The 14,206-nt window shown below is 35.4% G+C and overlaps 1 protein-coding gene across 1 annotated transcript; it reads left to right on the top strand.

Moving 5' to 3' along the window:
* Window positions 1-1,793: 1,793 nt before the first annotated feature.
* Window positions 1,794-12,295, top strand: LOC136819533 (thioredoxin domain-containing protein 17-like). Its single transcript, XM_067075767.1, has 4 exons — window positions 1,794-2,082; window positions 9,508-9,589; window positions 11,236-11,317; window positions 11,962-12,295. The coding sequence occupies exons 1-4, from the start codon at window positions 1,932-1,934 to the stop codon at window positions 12,028-12,030; spliced, it is 384 nt and encodes a 127-aa protein (XP_066931868.1). The 5' UTR covers window positions 1,794-1,931; the 3' UTR covers window positions 12,031-12,295.
* The last annotated feature ends 1,911 nt before the right edge of the window (window positions 12,296-14,206 follow it).

Below are 14,206 nucleotides of genomic sequence, written 5' to 3'. Positions count from 1 at the left end.
ACAAAAAACACTTCAATTTACCTTATTAGAATGGAAATTAAAATTAAGAATCTGTATGCTTAGAATATCATGTAGTTTGGCAGAAGATCCTAATGCCAATTTTATTTAGAGCCTTTTTACCTGTAAATTGCCTTATATCTTCTAGAAAGGCTCAACAAGTAGACTTTCACAAAAATTTCATGTAATGCCTTAGATATCGCATGTTATAAATTTAGGTTGAATTTGAATCCTAACTAAGAATACCATAAGAATAGTTTTAGGATGATTCTTCCCAAAAAAGTTAAGAATGTCCATGAAATGGAAAAACACCTTTCTTATAAAAAAAAGCATGTATATCAAAAGTTAGAAGCTGAAATAAAACCCCACTTTCCCTAAACCCCTTGGCATGCAAAGACATGATTGTTTATCTCCCAGACAATTTTTTACACAATGCTCAGTTAGTCACACTAGGAAATCTAGCTTTCAGAAAAAAAAACATCAGTCATCTACAAGATGTATAGACCTTTTTTCAAGGAGGACGTCCTATTGAATAATTATGTAGTCCAGCCATAAATACAATGATAGAGCCATGCATAATTACTGTATCATGCATATTGTAATAATTATGCATGGTTTTATCATTATTTTTCTGCTGGACTACATAATTATTCAACAGGGTGGCCTCTTTGAAAAAAGGTCTATTTGCAACAACAAGGATGAGAGTTACCTGAATCAAGTTCGCAAGACAATTAATTAAAACTTGAAAGTTTGAAACAAAATAAAACGTCCAGCAGCAAAAATCAACCAACAAAAATTTGTCATTTAATTCCCAAGACAGCGCTTCGATTTTTAAGGCCTAGTTTATACGCTAAAGTGAAAACAATTCCGCACATGTAAATGGGTCTGTGTTTGAGGTGTCCGGCAAAACTTCCGGGAAATAGCCTATCCAGCAGTGCACGGATCTAGGTGGGTTCCGTCTCCTCCGTAGATCTTTTTCTTGGGAAGTTATCTTCAAATTATTTCTCAAGGTTGGCTTGGCTCAAATTATTTCATCTATGGCTCAAATTTTAGGCAATTTCTCAGTATTTGGGAATGTTAATTTCATTTAAGCGCCGGGTTATTTTTCCATGAATCGGCCCATTTTTTGCTTGAGAGTCAGGTAAACGATATAGCGCTTTCGCAGCATTAATTTTTGATACGCATTTTGGCGGGACGCTAGAGTGTGACTAACTGATGGTGGAGCGGCCCGGCAGAACGCACATTTTCCAGAACAATTTCTAAGAAGTTTGAGTTACTGTCAACTGTACCTAGCGCCTAGAAAGTTACAGAGTCAACTGCGTCAATGTCATGAAACTATATGTTTGTTGGTTAATACATTCTTTGCTCAAAAACATTGTGGCTTTTCATACATTAATAAGGAATGTAACCAACAATTTTAACAATATATTTCGACATTTTTTGTCATCATCAGGTCTAAAAACAAATAAAATCAGTTTAAAAACAGATTAAAAACAAACAAACTTTATACACGATATAATATGTACATACTCTCTCTCTCGTAACACTTCTGCGTTTTGTCTCTACCCGGTCACTTCACAGGTCAATAGTCACGTCACTAGAATTATATAATATTCGACATTGGTCGGTCGTATGGGATCTGTAAAGTCTTGAGCCAAAATATGGATCCAGCAGAAGGTGTTTTGTTAGATCCCAGTCTTTTTTCCAAGATATATGATTTTTCTTCTCCGTTACGCTTTTTTTTCCAACTCTTGACCATTCGTTAACAAAAAAATATACACCACGGAGAAGAGCGACAGAACATTGCGCGTCTGATATCGAAAGTGTTTTATTCTGTGAAATTTTCGAAGAATAGGCGTCTGGGGATTTTTCAGGAAAAAACGTCCAAAGGAAGAACCACTAAAAAGCAACTTGCCCATCATCACTATAACAATATGCCTTGCAAACAACTTGGTTGTGAGTCCGTCACTGAACTCCTTTCTTTAATTGAGAAAGAATGCAAAGATGCCAGCAATATTTTTGTGCTTTGCACTGGTTCAGAAGATCCTACAACTGGAAAAAGTTGGTGTCCTGATTGTGTGAAAGGTATATATTTTAGATTTAACTTTTGAATGGAATAGTCAGGAAGCTTAGTTCATTCAAAATAGTACAGTAGCCACAGTAGGTAGGAATTTACAAAGAAACTCCTGTTATATAGACCTTTTTTCAAAGAGGCCACCCTGTTGAATAATTATGTAGTCCAGCAGAAAAAGAATGATAAAACCATGCATAATTATTACAATATGCATGATACAGTAATTATGCATGGCTCTATCGTTGTTTTTATGGCTGGACTACATAATTATTCAACAGGACGTCCTCTTTGAAAAAAGGTCTATACCGTGAGTAGTCCTAAATCCGACAGCCCTGCCTAAATCCGATGGGGTCTTTCAAAGATACAAACTAAAATAAAAACGAAACTTTCGCTGTGACGCAATGAAGATACCAAAGTGTCAACTAAACTGAGAGATTTGATACACTGAACCAATCAGTTACATCAAAATGCCTCGAAAATGTCAATATGAAAATTACGTAATCAGAGAACGTATGTCTCGCTCATTATAAAAAGGCCGAGACAAACTTTCAATAATTGGATTGTAACATCGAGTTAAGTCTCTTTTGTTAAGTCACCAGGGGGTAAATAAAACAGACCTTGATACATTTATCGTTCGTTTCAACTTGACAATTCGTTTAAAACTCAGCCTCCTAAATATTTAGGGTAGGTAAAATATGTACAAAGAAATTCATACTTTTCCAACCTGGCCAATCTTTAAAAAAGAAGCGAACAATAAAATGTAATTACCCTTTCCAAATAAACCTCTTCGGTGGCGAGCGAAGTCTACTCTGACGTAATTGTAAAATTTATGTAATGGGAGTTTGACATAGTAATATAATGTTGTTTGGGGAATTATGAAGTTCTCTGGAATTCCGATTGCATTTATTCAGGTTGATTTTTTTATAACTTCTAGTGGTACTTTTTCTAACGAGTTTGATTACTCTGTTCTCACACTTATGTCTTTTTTTTTCGCGTCCTTTTTCGTGATTACTTTTATTTATATTTTTAAAGACAGGTAAGAAGGCATATTGATGTAACTGCCAATTGAACCATATAACAATAATTGCTTCTTATACAAAACATAATTTTTTATTACAAAATTGTTAACATTTTAAACACGAGCAACGGATTCAGAATAATACCGTAGAGGTAATCATTTTTACAACTCACACTTTTTCAATCACAATAATTGACTCTTGACATTATAGTCATCTTGTTAGATGTTTTGTTTCGCGAGAGTTCTTGCAATAGTTTATTGTTCAACTTGGAGAGGGAATGTTTATAAACATAGAATTTTTTTTCATAGCAGTTATTTGGGGGGTCGGATTTAGGACCACTCACGGTAAGTTGTTCCAGGTAGTATTTTTTATTTTCATCTCTTTAATCACTCTTTCAGGTAGTCACACTAGCGTCCCGCCAAAATGCATATCAAAGATTAATGCTGCGAGAGCGCTATATCGTTTACTTGACTCTCAAGCAAAAAAATGCTTTATACTTTAGCGTATAAACAAGGCCTTAAAAATCAAAGCGCTGTCTCGGGAATTGTTCAGTATTTAAAAAATAGAAGGTCTCTGAATGCTTTTTTGAGGGTTTCATTTGCAAAAACGAGGGGTAAAATATTGAAAAAATACGTACTAGTTATCGCATGACTTCGAGTGCAATACGAGAAATATTTTACGAGTTCCGAGATTTTTCCGTAATATTTTTCTGAGCCTTTAGGCGAGGAAAAATATCGGTAAAATCTCGGAACGAGTAAAATATCGAGTATTGCACGAGAAGTCATGTGATAACTAATTTATTGTCGACTCAAAAAAATTGTCCTGATATAAATTTCTTTTTGTTTTTGTTTTAAAACTTACTTCCGCCTTGATTCTTTCTTCTGTGTAGTTTCGAATGTTTTTATTCGAAAATCTAATTCGAACGTTAGATTCGAACAATAAAACATTCGATATGTTCCCGCCGACAATATTCACACAAAAACAAAACAGAGGAGCATTTTCGATCATTTTACGATCGAGAAGTTTTGTTTTGAAGAGTTACAGATTTTTCAGAGATGTATTTGAAAGTTTCTAGATTGATAATTCAAAATGCAGATGGTGTACAGTATTGTTTCGATAGAGAAGGAACCCTTCATCGTTGGATTAATCAGATTGATAACATTCATTCTTTTTCTATGTTTTTGTTTCGATGCATGGAAAAGAATAACAGAGGAAAGGAGTTCCATGATGGAAATGTATGCTTGTAATAATGGATGGTTAAAGAATAAAATTTTTTTCAAGAGCAAAACAATTTGGATACTTTCTTGATTATCGTCAAGCTTTAATTGTTTCGAATTTTAGAAGGAAGATGTATAAATGATTGTTGAGTTTACAATTCAAGGACGTACCTCGTCAAGAAGGAGAATTAGGAGAGAACTTTTTCAAAAATCACCACTTCCCTTGCTATGTTATGAGAAATCTTACTGGCAAGCATTCAAGAATCTCAAGTTTTTTGTATGCATTGATAAAAAACTGTTTGGTTACATACGGACAAATTTTATACCAAAAGCTGAAAATATTTGGGTCGTGTCAAGTAGTTTTACAATTTCTTAGTTTATCAGATTTGATTTTAGTGTCTTTTATGGAAGAACTCCAAAGTAAAAGTTAATCTGAACATATTTTTGTTGCGTTTTTCCCTTTGATTCCCAAGCCAGTTTCTCCGAAAGTCAGTTCTTTTCGGCTGTTTTGTTTTGATTTTTCTCCCGCCGCTTACCCAGTCCCCCAAAAGTCAACGCGGTCATATTTCCAGACTAAAGAAATATGAAATATCGCAAATATCTCGATGCTCTCGACCAATCAAAACGCTGATATTTTTTTGGGTCGGCAATAAGATATTTTTATTAAAGTTTCAAAATTTCAATTTGAAATCATTTACAAATGGGATCTACCATAAAAGCTTAGAAGTATACATGCTTTCTTTAATTACCAAACAGGGCGTAAAAAAGAACAATTCCTATTTCAGAAATTATGCCCTATTGAATAAAAAAGTTATTTTCTGAAAGTGCTCAAAAACAATAAAAATCAACCTATCTTTTGATCTAATGAATCGAATTTAAAATGACACATCAAATTTTAAGTTTATCTTTCTTCTTTCCAATGAAATAAGAATGGTTCTTTTAAAATTTTTAGATTTTGAGAAAATTAGTTTTAAAGAGAGAAACTTTTTTGTTGCGCACCCGTTATATCATTCGGCTAGTTCGAAACACGGGTCACGGGTTACGGGTCACGGGTTACGGGGCACGGGGTACGGGTCACGGGGCACGGGGCATACAATTTACAGACCGGAAAAAATATAACGATATCATGACGTATAATTCATAACACGCACTACATAACACATATAATAGTACTAATACTACTAGTATAGTATGTCTGAAACAATTATATACGAATAGTATTATCATGAATATTTTTAAATAACATGTCATCCACAAATTTTGACAAAATAATATTGAATGACAAAAATATTGTCAAAATCATGAAATATAAGGCCTCTGAACCAATTTACAGCAAAATATCTTTTCATACTCAATAGGATGCTAATCATGTGACTGGATATAGATTGACATGTTTTAAAACGATTAAAGGGGAATTAACGTTTGGAATTAACCCTGAGATTTTTTTTCGAAACATTAAAGAGGAAGAAAAATGTGATCGAACAAAAAAAGAACCACTTCATAATGTCTTTTATTCATTGAGTTATTCAATCTTTAATTTCTCACAATTTTGACTCTACAATGGAGAAAAACTCCCCCTCTGTTGATTTTGTGACGTCACATGCGCTCCAACTATTCTTACTGTTACACTCTATTTGGTTGTAAAAGAGATAAAAAAAATAAGAAAATAATCTTTTTTAGAGTAGTTATAGCAAAACGTTGAAGAAATAATACTAGGAGAGTCTAGTTAGTATTCCAAAGGTGTAGTGAACTTTCTAACGGTAAAAAGAAACTCAAAAACTGCATTTTTAATCATCATTCACCACTCATCCCTTATAAAAAAGAGAAACACAGGGCGTATGCTACGTCACATTTTCCGTATCCATAGCAACGCAAGGGAATTTTCAAACAACTCTTATTCCGGATGTAGAAGAGTAAAGCCCTATAAACCATATATATTTGAAATTGTCTCAATGAGCTCTATTTGAATCTGTAATTTATTTGTTGACAATTTTGAAACGTTAATTCCCCTTTAAATGCTGCAAGATAGTGGTTTTAGAGATATGAGTATAATTACGTCATTTTTATTAAAAATTCATAATGGTAGGTGGAAAATATTGACACATTTATAAAGTACCATCATTTCTACGTTATTATCCATTAAAATTATTTTCATACTCAAGGTGATGGAGGGGATATTAGAATGAGATATGATTTAACAATAGCCGTACTATCATTTTCGTGAGATAGCTCGCTTTTCAGGGATGGGAATTGTAATATGTATATTACTTACGTATAACATATAACATGCATATAACACTAAAGTGTATTATTGATAATATAAGCTTATTATATGTATGTAATATGTTGCGGTGTTTTCTGGTCTGCATTATACACGACGCAAACTTCGAAAGCACGTGGAAAGCACGTGGTTAGGTTTTAGCTTTTTAAATTGTCATACGTGGATGAAATACCTTAAAATTGATTTTTTTGATAACTTTTAGTGTTTTTAAAACATTTTCTGATTGAATTACTTTGATCTGAGCTGCCCCGTCACCCCGTGACCCGTGCCCCGTAACCCGTGCCCCGTGACCCGGACCTGTGACCCGTGACCCGTGTTTCGAACTAGCCGTATATCATTTCTTGCATGCTTGAATTCAAAACCCTGACCTAGAAGGGCTGATTATAGCTGACAAGAGGGACTGGATTGCTTTTATTAAGACAGTTGCTCCATGACACTTTAATGAATAACTAAGGTTTTAGGAAAATCTTTGTCAAACCACCACCTCCACCACTTACTCCATTGTGGAGCAAAATCAAGGGGTTAAGGGGAGTTAGAATCATTCTTGGTGAAATTTTCAAATTATCAAAAGTACATTTGACTTTTCTTGGAAATTTTTCTGGAACGAGACGAATAATGATCTTCAGATCAAAAAAAGATGAGTCTGCTAAATGACGTACCCACGTGCCCTCATTTTTTTGACGTGCCTTTGTGCCCTACGTGCCTTCGTGCTCGCGTGCCTTACGTGCCCAACGTGCCTACGTGCTCGCGTGCCTTGACGTGCTTACGTGCCTACGTGCCCTCTGAAATTTTACGTACCCGACGTGTCTGCGTGCTTGCGTGCCTAAAGATTTGACGTGCCCTCAAGTTTTGACGTGCCCTCAAATTTTGACGTGCCCTCAAATTTTGATGTGCCCTCAAATTTTGATGTGCCCTCAAATTTCGACGTGCCCTCAAATTTTGATGTGCCCTCAAATTTTAATGTTCCCTTGAATTTTGACGTGCCCTTGAATTTTGACGTGCCCTCGAATTTTGACGTGCCCTCAAATTTCTACGTGCCCTCAAATTTCGACGTGCCCTCAAATTTTGATGTGCCCTCAAATTTTGATGTGCCCTTGAATTTTGACGTGCCCTCGAATTTTGACGTGCCCTCGAATTTTGACGTGCTCTAAAATTTCGGCGTCCCCTCAAATTTTGACGTATTATCAAAATTAACAACAGTATTGTCACTATGATAAATTATACACTACACTTGGTTGGGGTTTTAAAGTTGGAAGAAAAAAATATGGAGAAGATGTTTTGTCTGCTTATAAATAATTAGCAAGAAACACTGAGGGAGATGGTTAAGCAATACTTCGAATCAACCGAAACTAAATAAAGAACTTTTCTGATTGGTTGAAAAAAGAGAAAATATGTGAGATGCGTGCTATTTACTTTTTATCAACTGGCTCTCTTTTTATTTCAAGTTAGGGGATATAGTGTTAATTATAAGAACTTTTTGAAATAGGAAGGAATTTTTTAAGATTTTAATAGAGGTATGGCATTAGAAATCCCTTCAAATCTTAAGCATCACATTGAAATACAACTTGAAATTTTGCACAAAGACAGTCTCATAGTTTTTTGTTTCCCTATATAAAAACTTTTTTAATTCGATGCCAATTTTTTTTGGAAATTTGTATTAAAAAACAGTAAAAAATGGTGTTTCCATTTTGGCAAGATCGTATGTTGTCTCCACTTTAAGGAGAACATTTTAAGTAAAACATCATAAAGTCAGTGACGCTGAAAATCTTAAATCCGCTGACCAAAAGAAAAGTTTGTGTTTCTTTAAACACCACATTTTCTTATACAAATTGTCTGTGTCTGCACTTTTAATTAAAAAGAAAATAGTAAATCAACGATATTCTTATGTGTAAATAAGCGACACTTGAAAACAATAGCTTTCGCGAATATATTCAAGGACAACCTTATTAAAAGCTGTGAAGCGTGTGGTGTACTCAATATGATGATGAGTAAATACGGTGATTTTTGATTTTTACTCTTTTGTGTCAACTTTTTGCGATTTTTGTGTGCAAAACGAGGAACAGTTTAACTTCACAGAAGAATTCATAGGAGAGGGACGAAATGTCTTCTGATAATGAATCATCAAGGTGGGGCACGTCAAAATTCGAGGGCACGTCAAAATTTGAGGGCAAGTCAAAATTTGAGGGCACGACAAAATTCGAGGGCACATCAAAATTTGAGGGGAACGTCAAAATTTGAGGGCACGTCAAAACTTGAGGGCACGTCAAAATTTGAGGGCACGTCAAACCTTGAGGGCACGTCAAAATTTGAGGGCACGTCAAAATTTGAGGGCAAGTCAAAATTCGAGGGCACATCAAAATTCGAGGGCACGTCAAAATTCGAGGGCACGTCAAAACTTTGGGCACGCAAGCAAGTAAGCACGTAGGCACGTCGGGCATGTAAAATTTCGGAGGGCACGTAAAATTTTGGAGGGCACGTAAAATTTTGAAGGGCACGTAGATACGTAAGCACGCGAGCACGCGAGCACGTCAAGGCACGTAAGGCACGAAGGCACGTAAGGCACGTAAAAAAAATGAGGGCACGTGGGCACGTCATTTAGCAGACTCAAAAAAGATTTGGTGACTCTAAAGTCTAATTTGTAGTGTTTTTCATAAGCTAATATCTCATTTTGGTTCCATATCAAAAATCATTTTAGGTGCCATGGAAGTTAAAATCAGTCTGAGTGAAATTTTTAGCCATTATGGATTTTCAGACCAAAATTTTGGTATAACTCAGATCATTATACTTGAAAACTTATTGGAAAATAAAAAGATCTAACTTCCAAACTACTAAACCCCATACTCCCATATTCTTAAAAACTAGCTCTAACCCACTTTACAATTGATCTTTTTTAAATATTCTTAATTTTGTTTATTACAGCGGAACCAGTGATCGAAAACTGTTTGAAGTCCTCCAAAGATACAGATGTCTTCATTGTAGCCATCGCAGGAGACAGGCCAATGTAAGTTCTTTTATGTAAAATTAACGTGTCCAGAAAGAAAGTAACAGAATTCCACAAAATGAAATCCGTAACTCAATCATCTAATCCTAGTGTCATAACAATTTCAATTGCAAATAAATTTTTTTTTTGTAAAACAAAATCCAATAATTAGGTCTTAAAAATTGGCTAAAAGAGGATTTTTCTTTATAAAAATTCTGTTTGGCTTTTTTCAAACATACTGTATTGATCAAATGGAGTACTGCAGTAATTACAAAATTTATAGAACATCACATGTGCTATTTCTCCGCTGCAACACAGGGTCTGCCTACTATTAGTCTTAAAACTCTCTCAGTAACTTTGAATATTTGTATTGAATTGATATATTGAGGAAGTTATTTGAGATTAATTTCAGCTATTTCACTTTAGGCCTGAAAACTATATTCAGTGTAAATGTAAATATAATGTACAGTAGATTGATAAATGATATATCTGAGGCTCTTCTTAGGACTATGTAACTGACATTAGGTCAACCATGATAAAAATCCTAAAGTTAGAAATCCTAAAGTCTGTCTCAAAATAATTTGCAGCAGAGATAAAAAAGGCTGTGAATTTGGATCGAATTAGTATTGAATAGTGGTTTTGTGTTTGTTGAAAAGATAAACAGGAGTGGAATATTATCAAAAAAGAAAAAAAATTCAAAAGATATTGGATAATAAAGATTGAAAATAATAAAGGAAAAATCAACTTCTTCAATAACTGCGCTATCATAATCATTTTCGGACGAGTGATTCATTGATTTAAAACATCATTAATGTGAAAATATCTTTCAAAAAATTTTGTACAATCTAAAGATATATCCCAAAGTTAACCACTGATTGACGTTTGACGATTGACGCATCTATGACGTTCTAAGATTGAAGAGCTTGTGATGTGAAAATGGAGATCATATAGCACTATTCAATGAGAAGTTGATTTTCTTCTCCGTCCTTTTTTATCTTTTTTTTTTCATTTTTCTTTTTTGATGATATTCCACTCTGGATTATCTTTTTAATGGGCACAAAACTGCTATCCTATTAAAAGATATAGATATAGATTTTGTCTCAGCTGCAGACTATATTGAGATAAACTTTAATACCAATTTAAATTGGAGAACACTTGTTGAGCTGAAAAAATGATCAAAAACAAGAGAAACTAATGACATATCCTCTACATGTTTTTCATAAGCGTAACGCTTATAAGCATACGAAGGCTCAGCTTCGCAGATTTCCTAATCCTAACATAGGTATACACACTAGCCTGGGATATTTAATTATGTTAATTTTTTTCTGTTCTAACACACAGTGCATCCCACTGCTTCAAAAAGGTATGGAAGTGGTCAAGTAAAAAATAAAACATTCCACGACTAGTCACATTCCACTACTTCCATAATTCGAAAGTTCTACCCTAAGCTAAATTCACTATATGAGCATATACCACATAGAAAAATCCTTACTTCATAAGGACATTATATAACCATAGGCTCAGCCTGGATGGTTCAAAAGCTTTAACACGAGCCTGATCAAGCGGGCAGACACTTGTTGTTTATAACAAAACATAATACTCTAAGTGAAAACTAGAGAGATTAATTTCACAATTTCAACAATAATTAATTCACCTCTCTTTTCAAGATGGAAGAATCCTGACAATGAATTTCGAAAGCATCCAAAGACACTCTTGAAGTCCATTCCAACACTCATTAAATGGGGAACGGTAAGTGATGATCTGGCTATTGGGTTATTGAATCCATTTAATATCCATACAGGGGGAGTGGACGAACCTTTTCAACCAAGAAAAATTCTTAAAAATGTGTAGATAGCCTCTGAAAAAAGAGCAAAAAAAAATCCTTATCTTCATTCGTTCTTAAAGTGAGGGTGAACGAACTGAAATCAGTCTTCCACCCCTTGGAAATCTGAGACTTCTTCTTCATTGAAAAAATGAAGAATCCTTAGACCCTATGGAAATTCATCTAGAATTAACCCCCCTGGAAATGTCTGTCCCCCTGTATGGATATAGAATGGAATGATCTATTATCAAAAGTATACACTGTCAAAAGCGTATAATTAATTCAGAAACTCTCGCCTGGAACTGGCAAAGAATATCTCTTGTTTGAAAATCGATGACACACTGATGGTAGTTGTTGTACTGTTTATGATCGTACTACCGTCAACTCTCTCTAATTCGAACCTCTATTATTTGAATCTTTCTGTAATTCGAACTAAAATATTGGTTCCCTCAGCTGACAAAGTGGTTCAAATTACTCTCTGTAATTCGAATCTTTCGTTAAGAAATTTTTAGTTCATTAAAGATCGAATTAGAGAGAGACGACTAATTGTTGAATTTATATTCTTTTGAAGCCTGAACGATTAAGTGAAGGACAATGTTCGGATGCCAACCTAGTTTCTATGATGCTGGAAGAAGATTAGAAGAATGGCTGCTGGAAAGTAACTTATTTTTGAAAATATAAACTTTTGGTTTCAAACCTTTTTGCATGAAATGCTGCAATTGTCTTGAAATGTTTCCTTCGAATGTTGATCGGTATTGGTGGTAATGTAAACGATCATTTTTTGTGACATTTTATTTACTAGAAAATATTGTTTTTTTAATTTTTGCAACAACGTGGGATTTTTTTATTTGAATTATTATTAGAAATTTTAAATTTAAAGATAATATGGAGGGAGATTCTGATTTAAATAAAGTCAATTATGTTGACAGTTGTTGATGGTCATTTTGTGAATCCTGCGCCTACTGCAAGAAAACATATATCTTATCCGTATACCTTAAGTGGGTTAATTTTGGCATGGATTTATTTGGCTAGATCAGTTTTCTAAAATCGACGGGAAGATGTTAGGCTCTGGTAATCTAAATATTACGTGGTATTTTTTCTAAAAATCCATATTCTATAGAAATTCTATTCTAAAAATATTTTGTTAAATTTGGAAGGGATTTAATATCCGCCAAATTTCATCCACGCCAAAATTAATCCAATTATAAGTAATTTCTTTCTTTCTTCATATTTCTTTCTGATCAAACTTGATGGCGTGATTGGTTTGGGTTCTTTCTTGCGTGATTGCGTGATCAAGATTTTGGTAGTAACGGCTTGTCACTGTGCCGGTTGCATACTCGGCGCCTTGGGCCCCGCAGGGTTGCTAGTAACGGCTCGAATTTCAGTCAGGTTAAAAAAGGGGCAATTTTACCCATATTATAATAACATTACCCCCCCGCCCGTCTTTTTTGTCATCTTATAAGTATTTCCTAATTTTGTGTTCTGCTGTGCGAGTGTGGCTCAACGGATAGCACGCTGTGTTTCTGATCAGAAACTCTTTCATTTGGTGGGTTCGAACCCCGGTCGGGTCAATATTTCAAGGTTTCAGATAAGTTTAAGATACTTCCGTCCGTTGATGATACTCCTGACCGTCAAGATGAGATACTTCCGACCGTCGATGATACTCCCGACCGTCAAGATGAGATACTCCCGACCGTCGATGATACTTCCGTCCATGTACGGAAAAAAAAATTAGCTCGTAACTGTTATGCCGAGAACCTACGGCTATTCGTAATCGGTGGAGTAGAGATATCTTCGAAGGAGGGTACAACGCAAGGAGACCCAGTCGCCATGGCGATATATGCTGTCGCGATAATACCCCTGATCTTCATGCTAGTCAATGCGAGCATAACAAAAAACCACGATACTGTATCAGCCGGTTTTGCAGACGACCTGACTGCAGCTGGAAAAATCGACGAGCTTTTGTTTTGGTGGAAGCAATTATGTTCACTTGGTCCCGATTTTGGCTATTATCCTGAGGCAACAAAGTCATGGCTCATCACCAAGCAACGATTTGAAACAGCTGCTAGAAGTACCTTTAAAGATAGCAAAGTAAATGTAACCGTTGAAGGAAAAAGACATCTCGGAGCAACGATTGGCTCGGAGGGCTATAAAAAGTCCTTCGTCCGGGAGAAAGTCAAGGAACTAATTGACCAATTAAAAGTCTTGTCAAAAAATTGCCCAGATCGAACCGCAGGCAGCATACACTTGCTTTACGGCAGGTTTCAAACACAAGCTAACATACATGATGCGTACGATTCCCAACATCGTAGATGAGCTAGCGGAGTTCGATTTTGTTTTGGACAACGAGTTCATACCTGCCATAACAGATGGTATTCATTGTTCTCCCATCGAGCGGCAGCTGATTTCACTCCCAACGAAAATGGGAGGTCTTGCTATCCCTATTTACACCGAGCTGTCCGACCAAGAATTTGAAAACTCGATCAAAGTCACTCGAAGTCTCTCAAATGCTATCCTTCAACGAAAGCATTTTCTTCACGAATACAACGAAAGCCACGGCATCAAAAGAGAAATCCGTTCCGAAAAATCCAAGAGACAAGAAGCAAGACGGAAAACCATCATCGAACAACTTCCGATCCACCAGCGAAAGGCCGTTGAAATAAGCTCCGAAAAAGGTGCTTCTATCTGGTTGACGACGCTACCTCTTCTTGAAGAGGGGTACAATATCACAAAGAACGTATTTTGGGACTTGATTCGCCTTCGATACGGGTGGAATTTAAAACGTCTACCAGCCAAATGCGAGTGTGGTGAAACGT

Source organism: Clytia hemisphaerica, unplaced genomic scaffold (genome assembly GCF_902728285.1).
Source record: "Clytia hemisphaerica strain Z4C2 unplaced genomic scaffold, Clytia hemisphaerica genome assembly, whole genome shotgun sequence".
Taxonomy (NCBI): Eukaryota; Metazoa; Cnidaria; class Hydrozoa; order Leptothecata; family Clytiidae; genus Clytia; species Clytia hemisphaerica.
Note: the sequence above shows the minus strand (reverse complement) of the source record. Positions and strands in the feature narration are given on the sequence as shown.

What these genes read in the sequence shown, in the direction of transcription:
- LOC136819533 (XM_067075767.1), top strand. Translation starts at nt 1,932, where the DNA reads ATGCCTTGCAAACAACTTGGTTGTGAGTCCGTCACTGAACTCCTTTCT. An exon ending in ATCGCAGGAGACAGGCCAAT is followed by an intron (nt 9,590 to 11,235) that starts GTAAGTTCTTTT and finishes TCTCTTTTCAAG; the next exon opens with ATGGAAGAATCCTGACAATG. An exon ending in CACTCATTAAATGGGGAACG is followed by an intron (nt 11,318 to 11,961) that starts GTAAGTGATGAT and finishes ATTCTTTTGAAG; the next exon opens with CCTGAACGATTAAGTGAAGG.